Genomic DNA, 21,966 nt, shown 5'->3' with positions numbered 1-21,966 from the left:
CCTTTACTAGGCGTACTCTGTCTGAAAATTTTGCAAAATTTTGCTTGCTTTCAAAGTCCATTTTTAGGCTACTTTTACCGAATGACAACTTGTAATTTTGATGAATATCTAAAGCGTTGATGATAAACTTCACAAAAAAGTGAGAGCCAAATAACGAGGTCTGTAAAGTCTTTGGTCTGTAGAATAGATCCTGCCACCATACCTGACGAGATTGCAGATTGGTGGTTTGTCTTCAGGGCAGGCAATTCTAAGATTTGTCTCTGGCTCAGGTAGAGACGAAGGCAATGAGACTTCTACTAGAAAACCAGCTGATGGATGTCTCCAGGGCAGTCAGACACAGGTCTCTAGGTCACTCAGAGCTTGACTGATGTTTTCAGGGCCGAAAGAGGTGGAGGCTTCCAGGGCCCATCCAATGGATTCTCCAGCCAAGTCAGTGACCAAGTTGGAACTGTACATCTCCATGCAGGGTTGGACTCTTTGTCAATTTCTGAATCAGAGGAGGTTGCCAGTACGGAGGTCAAGTGTTAGCATCTTATGGTGGTTTTTCCTCAAATGGGCCTAGAAATACGTCGCGGGACGTTGTTACCATTGTGTAAACACGAGTACCACGTGACACATAGCCCCAAGACTCTCATAACATCTGGACAAATATCGTTTCTCACGAAGTTATTTTCTTACAAAGGTGATAAATGATTCACAAATACCATAACTGGCGGACATTTCTCGCTCCTGTGAAAAACAAACATATTCGGATGGGCCTACTTCCCCTGAGGCCCCGAGGGAGCATTTCTTCGACATTCTCCAACCAATTTAAGTTAGAACAAATAGTTTACTAATGTCCATAAGAATATCATGAGTAATCTATTACGGATGGTTATTTGATGAGTTTTGTAAATATTGTTAATTTTATGATGGAACTTAGTCTAAATTCAGTTTGGAGGCATACCCGCCAAAAAAAACTGCTGGGCCAAGCCTATTTTTCTCGTGGCCGCAACTGAAGTAGGAAAGCTCTCACTCGCTGAATTAGGTCAATTAAAACACCTTCGATCGGACTAGAGGTTGAGTCCACTGCGACACCGCGACTTAAGCAAATTTCGTCTCATTTTCGTCAAATAATCAAATAAACCTTACGAACCTTGTTAACTTTCTTATCACCACAAAACGAATTCAATTTCTGATGCGACATTCTTTTAAGTGAATTTCTCCCCAATTTACTCAATCTAAAAAGCGATTGAAAAGCGATGGGACTGTGGCCTCCTGCATCTTCACTACAGGTTTTCCGGCTGAAGAATGTCATCCCACAGAGTGAAATAGTGACGGCCGACGAATATTACCCCTGCCAGCTGGTTATCGAATGGTGTCTCCGCCAGCTTGTTGTCGAGTCATGAAGGCTTCGATGCTCGACTCCAGGCAAAACATGCTTGTAATGAAGGGTTAGCTAATCGAGCTAATATGCTGATGTCTGACAATGTTATGAGAGGTGCGTGGGAACCTAAAAGACATTAGCAAGCAAAATAAGGCAATTCCTTTTGTCTATCTCTATTTTCACCCCGTATTTCTCTCGTAATAACATTGTTGTTGGCTATGATTGCCCTTGGGTATAAGAGGTTCTGAAATCATGCGCGTTGTTTTATTGTCATGATCATCACGCAATCTTCAACTGCGCATGTGCAAATGATATCATGGTAGTCGAGAATTCTCCTCCGTTGGCGCCCTATTATAAACGCATAAAGTGATAATGTGATTTCTCACTGGTTTTCTCTGCACAAAAGATGCAAGTATGGTGACTTCGCATCGTTTCCTGAACGTCGCAATGTACACTGCGAAGGCCTAATTCCACAAAGGAAATTTCCCGCTTGCATGCTGTCGCCGTCGCGGCAAACTACTTACGGTCTCAGCGGTCATTCAGTTGTTCGATTTCCCCGCTAGGCGGTGGTTTGTTTGAAGCTTAAACATAAAAAGATCCCTATCACATCAGCCGACATTTTGACGGCCAAATAACAATAGGGGCTGAGCTCGAGCCCAGCGAGTATCACCCGCCAGCGCGGAATTGGCGAAAAGAAGTACATGTTTCACGAGAAGACGTCGCACCAGTGGGTAATGTTGATGACCAAACTACTTCGGGGGGGGGGGGGGGGCGAGTGTAGCGACCTTGTGGGAAAATGACCTTGATGGAACTGGGAACAAGGGGCAAAGATTCCTAAATATGATATTGAATTCAAAAGCCAAGAGCTTGCTCCGGCAGCACAAATCATCGACCTGCGTCTCTTTGAAGAGAGTAACTTACTAGCCGTCAAGGGAAGTATAAGATGGCGGCAGCCACTGACCACGTGACCACGTGACCACGTGATAACAAATGGATTAGCTGTTTGTGAGTGGATTATCGTTGGCTTACTGTCTCGGCCGTTGTATCACAGTTGACGTTCAGTCGTTCTGTATCGGTGAGATGCAGTCTTCTGTAAACTGTAGACGTTGTCGTATATGGGGCCGTTTTTACTGGGGGCGGAGCAGCGGTGTGAGATCTTACCGATATTTGTGAAAGTAACATCCATGTCTAGAAAGGGTTAATTTAATAACTTACTTATGGTACTTCCAGTTGACGTAGCCTTGATTCATAAAGTTTAACTTTAGGATATTATGCTACAACCCATTTTAATTACGCATTCATGTTCAAGGAAAAAACACCGCGGGCGCAGCTCAGCGACACTGATTGAACACGGGGATGCATTTTGAAGAGATGTGACACAGTTAGAGAACAAGAATATTACAGGTTCGTAAGTCGAACATATTAGACAGCTTTCGCAAACCTCATAACTCCGATCAATAACAGTTGATGGTCGAAGTACGAAAACAAGTCCTTAGTTTGCGACGTGTGTCGTCGGTAAAATCATTACAAACAATGTCAGGTCATTCGTAGCTCTCCGGAATGATTGCCAAACCTGCCCATGTTAAAGGAAGACTCTTAGTAGGAGCCAAGTGGGACAGATAGTCAGTTCACAAAGCGAAGACTATGATGAAGGGCTGCAAGGCAAGCCACCTATAATTCCTATGGATTAATTTCATGACATAAGTCTTTTTGCTATGCTGCTCTTCATGTGTGTCCTATCGGCTCTACACTGCGTGTCACACTATTATGCATTGCCTATATTTTGCGAATTCCTGCAATTGATTGGGATTATATTTTAACAATGCATACCATATGATTCATTGACCATATACATTCATTATTCATGCCATAAAATGCTCCTTGGATAATAACCACAATAGAAATTGAGGAAAGATTGTATAATGGATGTGCCCCCACTATTATGCAAGTAAGGGCTCAGGGACATTTGGCAGTGTATACTGGCCATTTACTAAGTCTAGGCCTCACTATGGGTAGGAAAAGGGACCTAGACAGTACAGAGAAGGCGAAAATTGTCAAGTGTTTGGCGGAAGGATGCTCTTCACTCGAAATTTCCAAGATTATTCATCGTGACCATAGGGCAGTGAAAAAGTTCGTGAATGACAGCCAACATGTCCGAACAAGAGTCAATAAACCATCCAGGAGGGTGTTGTCTGGTGGTGACTTGGCAGCTGTGAAGAGAGAAATGTCCAGAAAGCCAATTAGTACAAGCACTCAAATATTTCAAGCGGCTAGACTGCCACATGTTTCAAGGTCAACAAGGTGTCGTGCCCTCAGGATCTTCGGAAAAGTGGTGAAAGTGAAAACGAGGCGCCCTCTGAACAAGAGACACAAGGAAAAACGCATTGAGTGGTGTAAAAAGTACCTGAAACAGGATTTTAGCAAGGTGATCTGGTCCGACGAGATGCGCGCAACCCTTGATGGACCTGATAGCTGGGCCAGAGGCTGGCTGATGGAAGGTGAAGCTGCCCCGGTGAGGTTCAAACGCCAGCAAGGAGGAGGAGGCATCATGATATGGGCTGCTCTTCAAAAGGATCGCTTGATTGGACCCTTCAAGGTCGATGATGGTGTGAAGATGAATTCGCAGAATTATTGTGAATTTCTCAATCGGCATTTTCTTCCATGTATCAAGCGACAACCTGCTGCAACCAGAAAAAAGCTGATGTTCATGCAAGATAATGCACCGTCACACGCGTCCAAGTACTCGGTGGGCTGGCTAGCTGCTCAGGGGTTCAAAGACGGCACTTTGATGGACTGGCCTGCGTCCTCACCAGACCTCAATCCGATAGAAAACTTCTGGTCGCCACTGAAAAGAAGGTTATATGCAAATGGCAGGCAATATTCATCGAAAGAGACTCTCTGGAAGGATCTTCAAGAAGCAGCGAAGAGCTTTTCGTCAGCTGAGATAGAAAAAGTCACTTCTGGAATGGATGATAGGCTGATCTCTGTAATTAGTAAGAAAGGTGGTTATATCAATCAATAGGATCAGACAAAATGACGGATGTACTGCATCTAGCTCTTTCTCTTGCTCTTGTAGTTGGTTTCTGTCAGGTAATTGCCATTGAAACACCTTTAATAAGATTATTTGATATCATTACCTTACCATGCATAATAGTGTGGCACACCCAAATTTCAATGTTTCCTCAATTTCTACACAGGAAATTTTGAGAGGAGCATTTTATGGCATGGATAGTGAATGTATATGGTCAGTGAATCATATGGTATGCAAATGTAAAAATATAATCCTAATCAATTGCAGGAACTCGCAAAATATAGGCAATGCATAATAGTGCGAGGACATATAGTCTGCCAACCCAAAGAAGTCCCAGATCTCGTTCCTGCGTTCCCCAGGTCGTTCTACCTATCAGGCCCCCTTTAAAGAACTACGTGTATATACAATGTATATCAAAGATATAATTTTCCATGGTTTGTAGGGAATTAATGGACGACTGTCATCAATTAAACAGTAAACCAAACACGAAACACAAAACGAAACGAAAGATGTCACATGGCGCCATCGCGGCATATGATTGGTTAATCACCGATGAGCGGCTAAAAGCTGCTATCCAGATGTTCTTGGCGACGCACGCTTGTTGCTGGTTGAACCGCGTGTGACTCTGTTGCTCTGCGCTAACGGACCGTGGAACTAGTGACACTTGTCATAAATCACATCATAATGGCTTTTTTATTGATGTAGAAATAAAACGTCGTCTTGGCATGAAATAATTTACATTTTCATAACATGGAATAGTTTTCGAGGCCAAGGAAGTTACTTTTATATTGACGCAAAGACAGACAACTTGCAATTAAAAGTGATCGACGGGCGCTGTGTCAATTTCAGTGTATCTTTATTATATAACGGATCAGCAAGTCATAAGCAAAAGTAACAGAATACGAATCCATCTCGCAATCAACTCCCAAACTTATATTGCGTTTGGTCCTGGAGGATATTTTTACTGTCGATTCTGGATTCCTAATTTTTTATGGATGGCTAGGATTTGTGCGGTTCTGTGCTGATGGAATGGTGATTATCTTGCTTTACGTCGACTAGGATTATCTCGTTAGACTAATAAACGGATTAACGGATAATAATGGAAATGTACAGCAGTGATGGTAAGCTTTTTACAATACTTTTTTAGAGTGCTTTTAAAGAGTAGATGATTTGATACAGATTATCCGCGTCTTTCTGTTCCACTGCCTTGAGCCGGTTTGGGAGGGGCGGTATATGGTCGACTGTCCCGCATCCATCCGGTTCTCCGCCAATATGGACGGAACCTCTCCTATATGGATGGTGTCCAAACGTACATGTCGTTTTGTGCCATCGTAACCGGCTTCGACCTTCTCCATGGAGTTTGCGCTCAGAGGCGTGGAATCTATTCCTGGCGTGCGGCTGGATTTAGAGTCAAAGAATGTTAAATATCTATAGCACGGAATCTTGAAATCTCGGCTCTGACTTCCTGGCACCGTCCTAACTCTAGTTGAAGTGCCTCACGATCTCCGTGCGTCAAAGAACATTGCACTACTTCTCACAGAAGAAGAAATAAGTGTTTCTAATGAATTAAACTACGGTAAATACTCCCGTGTATCGGATTTAATGATGGATGAGACTCGTGTAGTATACGTGATTCCTTAAGAATCAGCCGGCGGCATCTGAAGAATGCGGCATCTTTTCCGAGTCGGTCTTGTCGGAGAGAGCATACCTGCGGGATTAGCTCATGTCGCCTGTGGCGAGGTTACTTTGAGCGGTTTCTGTAAAGTGTGCGAGGAAACATTCTATCAATGGACTCAAAACGGGTTTGGTGTCCAGCCAATGATCTTGCGACTGACACTATGCGCTATACTCTCCGATCTGGCTCAATGCAACCGTTTTATACTCTTTTAACTTCCAATAGATAATCTTATTCCACTGAAATCAGACTTCAATATCAGCCTGACAGCGTCTCAGTCGCTTTTCACTTTGAAATGAAAGTTTGCTTCGTTTTGTAAATCTATATATATTGAACACCTTTGAATAAGGTTTCTCTAAGTTTTACACCTGTCGGCCTATCTTATGAAATATCACTCTTTATGACGTTATGTGAATTCAAATAAATTATCTGATGTCCATTAAAAAAATTGGTCCACTGAGTTCATTATAACTCGTCTTCATACTTCATAAGTTTCGATAATCAACACTGCATTCTTGCTATCTGTAAAGATGTGATTTTTAAACGCCTATGGGCGGATGACTCTAAAGCAGATATTCGTAACCTCTTGACACACTATCGATGTATAGATATTCCGAATTCGGCGATTAATAAAAACATATATAACCAATGACAGCATAATAATAGTTGTGTATAAAGGTGAGCTTTTTGTGTCTTCCCACTTTCGACCTACTCTGATCTATTTTTGATGATAACATTATTATCTGATTCCATTAAAAACATTGGTCCACTGAGTTCATTATAACCGCGTCTTCATACTTCATAACTTTCGATATTCAACACTGCACTCTTGCTATAAGTAAAGATGTGATTTTTAAAGGCCTATGGGCGGATGACTCTAAAGCAGACATTCGTAACCTCTTGACACACTATCGAATACTGGGATTAAAAAATACATGTATAACCAATGACAGCATAATAATAGTGGTGTACAAAGGTTACCTTTTTGTGTCTTCTCACTTGCGAGCTACTCTGATCTATTTTTGATGATAACAGTATACCATTATACCATATCATACGGACGCACTCAACAGGACTTCACGGGCGTCTCTCCCCTCCAGAGACGACCCAAAGAACAATCTATAGGGCACACCAGCGTCTTGGTTCCGTGAAAGCAGCAGCAAAACGTCTCTTATGCATTATTCCCTTTGAGTTTCTCGCATTTTAACCACAAAGAAATACTGTCTCTCTTTTATTCATGTTCAAAATGCAATTCCCTGAGTTCAGAAAATTGCAGCGAGCAAACTCATATTGTGCAGTATACAGTATACAGTATCTCAGGTAGTCATCTTCAACATGCAATATTTTTGTAAGTTATCAGAACCTTCGACCTTACCGTGAAGTAGGCCTCATTTGACTCATTTGCAATATTATGCAATGACTAAATTATCAGAAAAAAAACCAAAAGGCATGCAACGTACTGTGAAGTACAAGCATTTCACGTGAGCTGGGCAGAAACTCCTATTATGGGCCAGCATCGTTGATTCTGGAATCAATTTAGATAGTTAGAGTAATGGGAATTCTTTCTGGTCAAGGAAATTGTTGCGACATGTCATGGTTTAAATCATTTTCTGTTCAACGAGAAAGACAACTCAGTCAATACTCGAAAGTAAATCACAAACGCCTCGTGGTATCAAAACCATCTACCTTCGACAGAACAAGTATCGAGTTTTGGAACACACCCATTTCTGCGTAGAATTCATGATTTTGAATCTCAACCCATACTTCACAGGTATTTCGTTCACGAAACTTTTCTTTCAAACACTACAAGCATAAGGTTACTCTCCCAATGACAGATACCTTTAACTCTAAAATACAAAGTAGATCTTAAGATTTGAAATCCTTTCAAGTTCTTATCTGAAGAGCACCAGTTAGTTATCGCATGGTGAGGTTTGAAATCGGAATCGTTTTGTACTTCGTATCGGTATGTGATGAAAAGTACAGGAAACTTTAAGATTTGTAAAAGATATTTTGCTGAAAATCACGTTCTTTGGCAAGTTAGATTTCAAGGCATAAACACGCAAAGGATTTTTAAAAATATTTGATTGAAGAAAACATTGAATCGAAACTCCATATACTTGCTGTTCTAAATCTGTGCCAAACTGAGTGGGGTTATAATTGTACCATCTTACCTTGCCTTATATCTGAAATAAACGGAACGTTATACAAATCACGTATTGTTCTCATGATATGGCGTCTCTGTACCCAACGCCGTTAATCCCATTTCTTGCCAGCTCACATTTATAGAACTAAAGCAGTATAATGTATTCGTCGTGGTCTTGTTCTCGATGACAGTGTTTACTTCTATAGGTAAACAATATAATGGTTGCAGAAGGTCACATAGACAATGGAAGCGGTAAAATAACAACAAAAACACCAGACGAAAACAAGCAATTTGCATCAGTTTCAGCGGTCGATTTTTTACTTGTTCTATGAGAGAAACAGGCTCAACATCCAAATGTCGTCAGAAAAGAACAACATTTTCCTCGTTAAATCTTGTATCGTCCAATATTCTGTAAAGCTGAAATATGTTCGTTTCCTTTATTACCAATGAGAAATTTTTCAAATGAGATGCTACCAAAAACCCACTGAAAATTACCCCCCCCACGTTAATACTAGCACGACTTGACGTCACACATGAGGATGTCTATGGCGATGGCGATGATGGTTGTCCAACATGCACTCAACGTCGGTAGCCCATTCATCTACTCAACTTATTTCGAACCCCCCGCACCCCTCAGCTCGTATCAGACTGATCTATGAGACGATGACCAGTTCATGAATTTGAAACATCAAGGAAACCTTTCCCTCCACGGCGATATTTTCAATTTTATGGAGACAAATACACTCAGCTAAGCATATTCATTATCAACAACGCTTCATGCACTGCACGGAACTTTGTAACTTGTACTTGTTAGTTCGAAATAATCATATATTCTCTGCATCCCTAAAACCTGCATCCTCGAATTTCAAATCACCCACATCAGCCACTCATTACCATGGCAAATGGCGATACGACATAAAAGCGAAGATGATGAATATTAAACACCCCCATACACCTTTCGATATATACTTGTCAACTTCGAAAAACTTGTTTTGAAATGCTTGGCTGTGAGATTATGAACCGTCATCCGCAATTTGCATATTTTCTTTACACAGCACTCACTTTACACTAGACGGCGTCTAAACTCGGTTGTCAGCCCAGGGACGCAAGCATAAATCATCTAAAGGTGTGACGATCTCGCTTAGACAACAGGTGCTCGCACCCAATACCGGATCTGCTCGATTGACCTCTTAATATTTCACCAGACACAGTTCCTACCTTCACCGAACCCACCATTCTAATCTGCTCAATTCCAATGAAAAATATCGAAAAACGATTGAAATCTCCGTCCATGTAAATAAATGATGAAGATGTTCAAGTTTTCTCTCGGATCGATCCTTGTATCTTTGTTTAGCTATCCTAAGATCACACCGCGCTATGACTACTTCTGACAAGGACATGATGTTCTTGAAGTATGTTGAGTCAAGAAATAAACAAATATCGTTTTCAACCTTCATAGTTGGGTTAGCTTATTAGGGTTAGGATTAAGGTCATCAGTTCAAAATCCTGAAAAATTTTCAAAGTAAAAAAGTGAAAAAAATATTTGGACTCAGAAATTTTTTCGTTCAAAATTCGGAAAAATTTTCAGGGCCAACATTTTTTGGGGGCTGATGATGTTTCTTCATTTTGAGCAGAAAAAAAACAAGTGAAAAAATATTTGGACTTATAGTTTTTTTCATCCTTCAGAGTTGAATTTTTTCATAAGTTCAAAATTCTGAAAAATTTTCAAAGACAAATTTTTGTGGGCTTTTTTGCATCGGCAAATCTGTTTGAAGAAGTTTATCACAGAATCAAACCAAAGCAAAGTCCCTGACAATTATAGCTGCATTGAGGCCACCAGTTTCGACTATACACCCAAGGCTCCTACCACTATTCCACCGTATGTATTTGGCAGTGATCCCAACTCATGGGGCTGTATGAACAATAACGTTTATTTTCCGCTAGAAACAAGTTCGTACCAAAATTACTGAACATACTTATGGTCTACTAGTTAAATATGACCAAAGTATCAAACTCATCATCTCCCAGAATATCTGTTGACAAAACAGATTTGGTGTTTACACCCATAGCTTTTAATTGCAAGATCACTTCAACTATTCTCCAATTAAATCATAACGGTCTGCATCATTCTTTAGTAAAAACCGAAGTAATGAAGGAAATTGTCAGTGTAGCCGAAGGGAACATGGCGATAAAAGTTATTAATGTAACAACTATTTTTTTACCAACCAAATTATTACATTTTCTTACAACTTTGGTGTTGATGAAACTATTTAGATCCTGCCAATATTGTTCCCTGCGTTTAATTAAATGCTGGAGGGAAATAATTAAGTTGCCTCTCGGTGACAAAGTTGCCGATAACTTGATAAGATTCTGTGCAATAACGTGCGGTTGCTGTCTCGTTAAAGCAAGATTATCTCAAAATATTTATAAGTATGAAATATGAAAAAGGATTTGAGTCCTGAAATCACTTGCTTGAGTTGCCAACTCGCGATCAGTTCTCAAACCTTCTTCAATACTTGTTGTCAGATTCTGGCGCCACGATATCCCTCCCTTTCTTCTCAACTAAATATCCCGCCGTTATGGCTTCAACATTTCCATTGTTGACATTTCCAAAAGTATGACAGAAGAAAGAAAAACATGCCTCGCACGCGATCTTATAATACTTGATTAACGAAATCCATTTTTGATAAAAACATGAAACCACAGCGTGATCTAAATCGATCTCAGTTTCAGATGTTATAATTAACTGACGTTTGTTCCATTGATCCCGCACGTTCGTTTTTCTGTGTTACTTTGGTGGACGTCTGCTTTGATAGTTTTTCTTGATTGTTTACCCATGTGAGTACCAAGGATGGTCGGAGTGACTCTACATTCGTTGACAATACACAGCTATTGTATGGGGTCTTGCATTCCTAGGACGTCCATTCCTTTTACACCGGTCAGTTCCTCTCGGTACTTTTAAATGGCCCAAGCGGGGTTTGATATGCCGTTTGTATCCAGCCGCACCAACAACGGACTAACGACTATTTCGGCTCGCTTAGGTGCTATTAATGAATAAGGGAGTAGTTGCTGAGACGCGCGGAGCAAACTATCACTTGCTACACTACACGCGCCACAAAGGACAAAGGAAAAGGAAGCGCCATCACAATGACTTTGTCAAACAAACCCCAGAAGACATCGATCAAAATGGCGCTAACGAATCGAGAGCTCTCCGCCATTTTGAAGTAGAGGTGGGAATGTATCTCTTTCTGTGTGGAGCAATTCTCATGGGATGGCTATAGTCTCATCGCTCCTGACGAGAGCAGATTGACACTCTACTTCTAGAAACTAAATAACATCCATTAGACTCAGTTCGACTGTACAATATCTCGCTCTAGTTACAGTGGAAGGTGTCTTAGATTCATCAGCCGAGGCTATTGTTGTCTCGTCGGCTAATGTACTCACGGAGGACGCGCATGTCATCGAAAAGATGGGACCAATTGTTTGTTGTCCATTTAGTTAATCTGTTGATCAGACACTCGATGACTGCGCTGGAGGCTGGACAGTAATGGCTTGGGTAATATTCAGTAGATTAATGCATTTATACAAGAACATTGTAACTTCTTTAACAGTCAGACTCTTCATGAAGATAAACAAAAGGCGAACGACAAAATAAGAACAATGACTAACGCAGAATACTAAATGATGGTGATCATCATCATAATCTCTAACATGTCTAAAGCGCCACAAAAAGCGATACATTCTATCATCTGATAACATGTTTATAAACCCTGGTCTTATTTCCTCGGCGATGTTTCTGCAATAGCTGTCTCTTCTCCAAAATGATTTCGAACATTACTCATATCAAATGCTCGTGGACCGAGACCGGTCATAGTGCTAACTGAAGTGATCATTTCCCTGGACACAGCACGCATCAAGTTCAATTATAATTGGATTATTTAGCAACTGTGAGGGGATGTGTGGAATATGATCTTCATCCTCCTCCTCTAGCCATGCCAATTGTGTTCGGCGATGAGTACTGCGGTGTTTTCAATCGTATCTGAATCTCCTCTCGTGCAGAGTATCTCTTCATTTCAATGTCCAAATCGAGCCTTTCTGCTCATCCAGTCGTCTGCCCGACTGTACCAGTTCATTACTGCCAATAGCTACCTAATCACTCCCTCTGGGAAAATATCCTCTTGTCCCAATCTTGTTAACCGAGTCGAGTCCTAGTAACTGTAGTACTGCTCTAACTAAGTGAAATCATTAGCAAGTCCACAGGACACGGAACGGCCAGCTGGTTTCACTTGGGACTTGAGAAGATCAGGTGATGAGTTGGGCTATCTAACCTTTCTGGTACATTCACGGTTATTTTGACAGTCATGACAGTGTAGTCTGACCAAGCTTAGTCTAAGTCATAAGTCTAATAGACTTCAAGTTACTAGCAATTAAAGCCAGCGTTTGCAAGAAAACTTGTTTTGATATACCAGGCCCTGACAAAATCTCAGTAGAACTTGAAAAACAAGTTGTGGACGCTTTGATGGTAAACGTACCCAGAGCGTTTACCTGACTCCCCGACGCAACTTGAAGCACTGTTCGATTGAAGAGAACAAGAAATCTTAGCCGGCCTTTATCCTGTGTTCTCGGACTGGACGAGCAGATCAAAGATGAGAGTCGATTAGAGCTGCCATGGAGAAATCTGATGTGCTACTGCAGAAAGCGAATCCACTGATCGGGGTTGAAGAGTGTTACCTGGGCGTGACATCGATAATCCCATCTCACGTTTCACCTGAAGTAACTTGAGGGGAACTGGACATTCTGTCATCATAGGCCGAGAGAAGAAGAAGAAGAAGAAGAGATATCGACGGAAGCTTGCCCAGGCGATCTGTACCCTTCGATCTCTACCAGAGATACCAGTGAGTGGTCCCCCATAATGGTCGATTAAGCAAGCCATATACCACGCCAATCGACATAAACCAGGAGATCAGTTGTCCTCGCGTTTTTCCATTAGAAAGGAACATCGATGGTTATTACAGCGGCAAATGATCAGCCGCCTCTTTTTTTCACCAATCATACTGTCATGGTGAAGACATGACCAAATGAGCCGCCCTGGATATGATTTTTGTTGGATATCTGTCATGTTCATTGGTTAATAGGAATCCTGTTTGTTAAAGGCAGTGCAGAATCGCATTTGGCAAAGGCTATAAAAAAGAGTTAGTGATGGAGTGATTCTTCTGCTTTCCAGGGAACAGATCATCTAGGGCAAGCTCCCGACGATCTCTAACCTTGGTACAGATCAACTAGTGCAAGCTCCCGACGATCTCTAACCTGGGTACAGATCAACTAGTGCAAGCTCCCGACGATCTCTAACCTGGGTACAGATCAACTAGTGCAAGCTCCTGACTATCTCTAACCTGGGTACAGATCAACTAGTGCAAGCTCCTGACTATCTCTAACCTGGGTACAGATCAACTAGTGCAAGCTCCTGACTATCTCTAACCTGGGTACAGATCAACTAGTGCAAGCTCCTGACTATCTCTAACCTTGGTACAGATCAACTAGTGCAAGCTCCTGACGATCTCTAACCTGGGTACAGATCAACTAGTGCAAGCTCCTGACGATCTCTAACCTGGGTACAGATCAACTAGTGCAAGCTCCTGACGATCTCTAACCTTGGTACAGATCAACTAGTGCAAGCTCCCGACGATCTCTAACCTGGGTACAGATCAACTAGTGCAAGCTCCTGACTATCTGGAAGGAATGTTCATGTATATATGCAATTGATCAACTGATAACGAAATTTGTCCCTGAACACAGAATGCTTGCAAGTCATTCACACTGATGATACAGAAAGACTCTCTGCGATTGCATCGAAATTCTTTCATCGATTGATATTTCCCTAATCTATAGATCAAAAGCATTCCTCATGCGATAAAACACAATAGATTTAATTAAATTCCTTAGAGATGGGATGTTGTAATAATCATTTTGGTTCCCCATCGTTCAGCAAGGGATGTTCATGTGTAGATGCCAGTTGAAGCAATGATATTGGAACCGAAAAGATTTTAACCAAAGAAACAAAAATTTAAGACCATAACTTCTCCTTGATGAAATGGTCAATATGTTATAGTGGTGAGGAACGCAAAATACTTCGATGTCTTGCAAAGTCGAACATGTCAAAAGTCCGACCAACAGTTGCTTAATGTTCCCAGGGACAAGTGTAAGAGGCCTGTCTAGCTGTCCGGTCAGAAGGGACCAATCACTTTTTGCCCAGTGACCTTTCAGTGTCATCATCTGCTGTGACCATGTCCGACAGAACAAAACAAAAAACAAAAGAAAAGACACTGAAATTCGCTTACCCGCTTGTGTTGTTGGTGTCTTCTGACATGTCTGATGATACGTTTGTTTCCGGGTCCAATTGCGCAAGAGGCTCATTCAAATTACCACATACCCACTGGAACCGAGCTTTCTCGCGCCGGCAGCCTCAGCGGTAAACACAGTGTGGGAGTCGTGCCTGATTGTAGCTCAGCATCAACATCTAACGGGCTTCGATAACACTGACGTAGTGTGTCTTCTGGATTTCCCAGATTCTTGGAGTTTGCCCGGGATGATCCAGCGACCGATTGATCCCCAGAATTGAAAATACAGTGGAACCCCGGTAACGCGACCACCCCGGTAACGCGACCACCCCGGTAACGAAGTCCAATTTTTTTCCCACTATTTTTGGCTCAAAATGAAGAAACATCATCAGCCCCCCAAATTTTTCAGAATTTTGAACTGATGAAAAAATTTCAACTAAAACTTTAATTAAAAATTGTCAACTGCTTTCGCCAGATTTGAGGAGGAGAGGCCGAAGAGGAGAGAACTTTATCGAGAGTGTAACAGCTCGACCCATTGTCTTTCTGACTCTGGCATCTTACCAACCAATCAGTGTACGTCTACTCCAAGTATACCCTTGATGCCATAAATCTTAAAGTGAAAGCCTTAGCCGCGATCCCTCATGAGGAGACGCGAAATTTAACGAGTGTGCAAATCTTAAACCAATTCAGGGCGAATTCTCAAGTTTACGATGTATCTTCTAAAATGTGTAAAACAAATATATTATTTGCGCTTTGCGCTTGGGGAAATATCCGCGTCGTTTTAAGTGAATGCATTTTCTAAAATTTCATTAGTGGTTCCACTCCCTCCGATCAGCCCTCTATGGGAATGGTTACTGCAACTGGTTGAGAGAAAAGTTGCTAAAAGACTTAAGTGATTTATATTGTACTGAAATCATTCGGGACATGTCCGCGTCTGTTATAATCGACTGCATCTTTTGAAATTTAGATAGTGGTTTCAATAAGCCGTCGATGGCCATGGTTACTACCATTGGTTGAGAGAGAACCGTGGATAAGAAGACTCAAGTGATGTATTGAAAGCAATATTCGATTGTGGACATCATCATAGTTGGCTGAGTTCTTGACTTTGACTTTCCCCGTGGCATATGTGGGCCGCACCATCAGCGTATTCGGCCACGGCTTGGTCGGAGCCTACAGAGAAAAAGGGGGCTAATGGTTGGTGTCAATTTCTCCTAAATTTACAAGTGTCGAGTGTATCTCATAATGATTGTGTCTAGACAGATAATCACTGTCCACTAAGAAAAAAAAACGATACTAATACTAATAATCGCAGTATAATACTTGCTATAAAAAAACATATTTATTTGGCGTTAAGTACATGAGCTAGAAACAAAAACAGCTTTCGCTTATTAACCAAATTCTCAAGTGTCGATCGAGTGAGCATTCTGAATGTGCCGGGTTAGCGTCGAACCTGTTAACGAAAGGGGTTGAATATCGCTAGGGAGTCGTACTAACAGGGACTCACACCATTTAGACAACGCGGCTGATGGATGGGTGTGGAGTTACCAATTGTACGTGGGATAAGCTGAAGTACTCGGGTGTCTCACTGGATCGTGATGAGTGGTTGTGAACTGAATAATCAACAGCTTTACATTGGACGTGTTTAAGTTGTCATTTATCATAAAGCTTAAACATAGACGAGGCCGGAAAAAAACCTGGTTAACCCATCATGATGACCATCATCACGCAGCAGGCGGTCACAAGCTTCCTCCAGCAACCCGTTTTCAATTTGACTAGGCCTGGGTGAGCAGTCTTTCTCCATCGCCTAGCAGTGAGTAAGTGTAAAAACTCTACTAAAGTAGTTTGAATCGACAAAATACACCACTGTGTCACTTAAGTTCACAGGTCAAGAGGGGTAGAGGTTTACTCAGAAAGCTTTGTAATTGATAACTTGGAAGAATCTGTCTGAAAAACCATAAAAATCACGCGACAGACAGTTTGAGGAGTTGAGATGAATGTATCAAATAATTTGATGCGAGCCGATGTTCTCGGGCAAGCGTCCCTATTGAATCATTGAAGATGTATGGCTGTGGCTAGACGAATTAACAACTTTAGATGGAACGTTTTTGAGTTGTTGGTTATCTTGAAAATAGACGTGGTGCTGGAAGAAATAGTGATGGATAATGGAGGTTTATCCACTCATCACAACCGAAGCTATTTGACTCGAGAGGGAAGTGTGTACGATACGCACGTTAGTTACCGCTTCTAAGAGCACTTCTAAATAAACCTTAAACATCAATGCCAAAACAATAAAACACAGAGTACAATACTGCAGTGAGTTGAGTATGAGTCTCATAGATATGTGATACTGCTTTCGTAAAACACTCTGCCGCGAAATATGGCTGTCCAGCTCAGCATCAAAATCCGCCTGGGCATATACATGACCAAGTATATGACTAATAGACGCCGTAATGGCCTGTATCGTATCTCCTCTATATCTTCTATTATCTATCATCATCACTGGAATAATACCACCATTATCTCTGGCTCACACGACCTGCCAGATAGTCCTGAGCTCTCCATCCCCCTCAAATTTCTCCTCACGTTCAATTACAATATGGGCTCCGTGTCTCTGCGTAAGGAACGAGCATCGTTAATGAAAACAACGACCACAATCTGCTCATCAAAATATCATGAATCAAATCGACGGCTGTATCATGACGCTTTATTCAGTTTCAGTGCAGACATTGTGTGGATTTCTATAAACAAAATCTATTGGGACGGGCGTTTAATCCCGCAGTTAATGGTTTTGACCTCGACCTTGTTCATAAGTATCGTCTGCCATGTTTTGGATCATCGTTGACGATGACCAATCACTGTCTAATTGGAGTTTTATCCCGTCCATGGTTGGGGGCTGATGAAAAAGGTTGATCCTGTGCATCTCATCAAAGCATAACAGCACGTCAGAAGCACTTTTTCATCATACAATTCCAGCTTATGATTTGAAAATCTAAAATTGAAATGTAACTCATCAAAATATGATGCATCAAATAGATGACATCTGATTGTGATGAAGAGCTTTGAACCCACACAGGCACTGCAACTTTCTAGTGCAGCACCTGAGTGCATGTATAGGGCATATCTTCCATTCAGTCGATCGGGGGACGGGGTTAAATCCAATTTTCAACACCAATTACGACGTAATTGGAATTTCATATCATTATCATGTTTAGATGACAAAAAGTCGACTCAGACAAAACCACTGAAACCCCGCTGAGGCTCGTATGGCGCAGGCCTGTCTCAAAAGAAAAGCACAAATATCCCAATTATCACAGCACTTTGATATGATGTTTGAGGATATGCCAGACAAACTGGTCTCTTGGACCAAAAAACAAAAACAAGTGAGAAAAGTTTTTCTGATTCAATAACTTCAACATCTGCGCAACCAAATCGTTAGCTGTCTTGTCAACATATTCTCATTTGAACTCCACACCTAGCTTCTCAGCTCATTTCTTTTATAAATAAAGTATGTTACCCTCTGTTCAATATTATACTTGACACCACAAGAAACTGTATATCCTGAAGATTCTTCTGCTGAATAGAGAAGATCGAATGGAATAGCGGGGTGTCCTCCGAAACAGGCCAAGCTGGCATGAAAAAAACCCATCAAACCGCACACTTTTTTCCTGTTCATGTTTTTCCAGCGCATGACCTCAAAGATATTCAATAATTCATACTTTCATGTCAATCCAACTTCCTGCCGATTCATTTCAAATCTCAGCAGTTGGTTATTAAGTATTCAAAACCTGCAATGCACTTCTTCAGTCGTTTGAGATAGAAATCATGATATTTGACAATAATAATTGAAATTCGGCTTCAACAAATTGAAAAGGCTTGTAGATTGGTTATCAATAGCTGTATACACAGCTATTGAATAAGTCTGGGGAAATTGTAACTTCAGAAAACAAGATGAGCATTGATAGATATGTGAATCCTGGTTGAGGCATGTCAAGAAGAAAATAACATTTCTTGAGGAGAGGTTTTAATATTGCCCTCCGCTGCATCAGATCACTCCAAGTCGACATTACTTTACCGAGCTAAGAAAGTTACCGGAAACTGGTTCGAGGAAGGCTTGCAGTTAAAGTAACACGCTGGTTCATGCACAAGTGTTGACCCGAACTTTCTAAAAGAGAAGGCACACTTTGCATGACTCGTACACAAAATGACCAATACTTTTTGACGATATCATGTCCGGCATGTCTGAGAAAGACGAGGCTTCGCATAAAACGTTCACCTTTTCTAGCAAATGACTCCCACTCCCTTCCCCAGTACGTGAAAGTGAAACCTGGTATATTTGTCCAAGTAGTCAGTGTTGACATACACTGTGTCCGCAACCAATAATGCGAGACCCATCTCTAGGAGATTGCAAACACCAATTTGGTCCTGACAAGGCTAATAATCCGTCTCGCATTCTCGTCCAAGGATGGACCATAATAGTTATAATCACATTGCTCTGAAGACCAAGGTAAACCTGTGGTATTTGACACCTGCATGGATGGCCAGGGTGTACTGGTTATCACAACTAAAACGTTAATCACAGATTAGAAGAACTTCACATTGATATAACAGTCCTACTGAGTCACATCATATAAAGAGTAAGCTGCTGCTGTGCAGTCGTTTGCGGTTTTAAACACGCCAGTGTGTATCTCATGGCCTTAGAAATAATTTTCAAGCAAATAAGATCGTTTCCGTTAGGAAAAAGATTCCGGCAGTCTGGGAAGCACAAGTTGATACAGTTCTACTGAACGGCGGCTCTTGTTTGTCTTTACCTAAGACCTAACACTTCCGTATCTTCAGAACTATTTGTTTTTGGCTTTCTTTGAAAGGCAGCACCAAAGGAACTTCGTTGAGTTGTCAGTGGCATAGAACTTAAATGGTTAAATTCCATCACCCAGACCATAATAGATTTATCACTCCAATACTTCATGTTTGTATTGGATGTAAATTGGAGTATTTTCCTCTAGAATCTGTTAGCCACAAGGACACTGTCTTAATGGGCTTGATTCTTCAATCAGGGCCCTTGAACTCAGATGAATGGGGTTTAAATTAGGCCCTCGTCTATAATAAGGATTTTAATATAGAGATAGCTCGACAAGACGCCAGCTTCCGCCCCCATTCACGATTTACGTTGGAGATTTGTGGCTGGGTTGGGGTAATTCATTCAACCATGTCAATAGCTGCATTTCCCCACGTCGGTACAAAGACTATTCGGCGAGTCATAAAGACCTTTTTCCCATCGAAACTACTTCTCCATCTGAATCTAATATCCATGAATGATGCCTGCAGTTATTTTCTCAAACGTACGTTACTTGGCTTCATAGATGGTACCATCTGTTATCCTCAACATCATAGTACTATTAATGATGCATGATACAATAAATATTTTTCAGAATTGCCTCACTACTATCATAGATAAACTAAACGGCAGATATACTTTCCAGAGCCAAATAATGTTTTAACCCTTACATTCCATCAAAGGTTCTAACTCTTGTCAGCTAGCCTGTTACTGCATCCGAATCTTTCAGCAGGAGTAACATTTCATAATCACTGCAGCCAAACTGAAAGGAAGCAGTATAGCGGAATAACCAGTGGGGAAAGTTTTGGGTCGGTTGGATACGAGATTCCATTCATTCAACCGAACCAAAAGCAAAACCATTCTATCGAATATCTTAATGTACGTTTATTTCGTCATCGAATATTGAGGTGGGACACTTTCTCCAGGAGCGCTCTTTCCTGTTACACGGATTCGTTTCACGATAGGCTTATGATTCTCAGTCACGATTACGTCACGTGGCAAGTCTCTCTGCTGAAGAAACCCGACCTGTCACCAATAATAACAACCACAATTGTCTAAATTTAAAAAGTCAAAATCATACCAATTATCTAAACATTATTTTTCAGATATCATTATTTTCAACTTTTATTACATTAGGAACGTCTTTTGTCCTCGTTTATTTATTCCCGGCAGTAATTACGGTGTATGATATTCGCTGTTTGATGATACAGAGATAACTGATATCATGATTGCTACATCTCCGAAAAGTAGTTCGGAAATAAAATTTTAAAGCTGGCCAAAGACTTCTTCCCGTAATCGAATATTTCATTATGCTTGTGGTTAAAGTCCTTTTTTCAATCCTAATCGCCTGACACCCCAACTTGTTTTACAGTCATTGGCCTGTTGGATAGTTCGAAATAGATGTAGCTGTTTTGTGAGGCGCGTTTTAATTTCTTTGGTCGTCACCTCATGTTGAGTGCTTTGTTCTAAAAAAGAGCTCTTACGAACACTACTCTCCGGGAAATAATGAGAACATCAGCGGCAACAGCCATCCCTGTCAAACACAGGGTACAGCCATCCCTGTCAAACACAGGGTACACCCACTGCAAGAAGGTAATTACTGTAGTCCAGACAATTCAGTAAAAGCTATCATTACATCATGCCTCATTAACAACCATATGAAAAGGCGGATCAAGTGAGAAGGTCTCAATCCGTAGAATTTGGCGATTCCTTTTAAATGCGATCGATCGAGTGCCACCGCCACCAACAGCCATCTCCGAGAACAAGTTAGAACAAACACTACCTCTTCAGCACATTTAATTGCAGATACATATACATAAATTGTAGATTAAATGTGAATGCCAGTAGAATCAATCTCCTTGTCAAATTCGAAAGAATGCAGCCGCTCTTAGAAATTAATAGATATCTATGAATAATACTATCGTTTGGCTGTACATTTCATCGAAACAGTTTAATCAACCATTGTCTAGATAAAACATGGTTTTGTAGAGCAACTAGAGCGACTTCCGCTCGTTGAGATGCTTAATGGCTTCTCTCTTGTTTTGATTTGAAGATGCTGATGATTGGAGCTGATATCAGTGTAATCATCTCAAAGTGCGACGATCTCTTTAAACGGTCTCCAGTAATCATTATGATAAACATGCACTGGAGCAGGAGATGTTGAAGGATTTCTTCAATGAAGATCTCACCTTGTAGAGCAGTGATGTCGTCAATGACCAAAACGTTAATTTTGTTAATTTGCCCTCGCCAGTTTAGGCCCTTATCTACCCCGATGAGAGCTGTCTCGGTGCGAGCGGGCTTTTTAAAGACAATAGGCCGTGTTTATGGCTCGGTGCGAGCGGACTTTTTAAAGACAATAGGCCGTGTGTTTTGGGCTCGGTGCGAGCGGGCTTTTTAAAGACAATAGGCCGTGTTTAGGGCTCGGTGCGAGCGGGCTTTTTAAAGACAATAGGCTGTGTGTTTTGGGCTCGGTGCGAGCGGGCTTTTTAAAGACAATAGGCCGTGTGTTTTGGGCTCGGTGCGAGCGGGCTTTTTAAAGACAATAGGCCGTGTTTATGGCTCGGTGCGAGCGGACTTTT

The 21,966-nt window shown here is 41.3% G+C and overlaps 1 protein-coding gene across 4 annotated transcripts in view; it reads left to right on the top strand.

The window, feature by feature from the left end:
- Positions 1-4,986: 4,986 nt before the first annotated feature.
- The window catches only part of LOC135502033 (hemicentin-1-like), a 61,507-nt gene continuing 44,527 nt past the window's right edge, over positions 4,987-21,966 (top strand). For all 4 annotated transcript variants that reach the window (XR_010449726.1, XM_064794483.1, XM_064794482.1 and 1 more), the window contains exon 1: positions 4,987-5,518. Coding sequence is in view for 3 of the 4 variants with exons in the window: in XM_064794483.1 (XP_064650553.1) it covers positions 5,497-5,518 (22 nt within the window). In the remaining variant the exon portion in view is untranslated. The remainder of the gene's footprint in view (positions 5,519-21,966) is intronic.

This window comes from Lineus longissimus, chromosome 18, assembly GCF_910592395.1.
Source record: "Lineus longissimus chromosome 18, tnLinLong1.2, whole genome shotgun sequence".
In the NCBI taxonomy this organism is placed as follows: domain Eukaryota; kingdom Metazoa; phylum Nemertea; class Pilidiophora; order Heteronemertea; family Lineidae; genus Lineus; species Lineus longissimus.
Note: the sequence above shows the minus strand (reverse complement) of the source record. Positions and strands in the feature narration are given on the sequence as shown.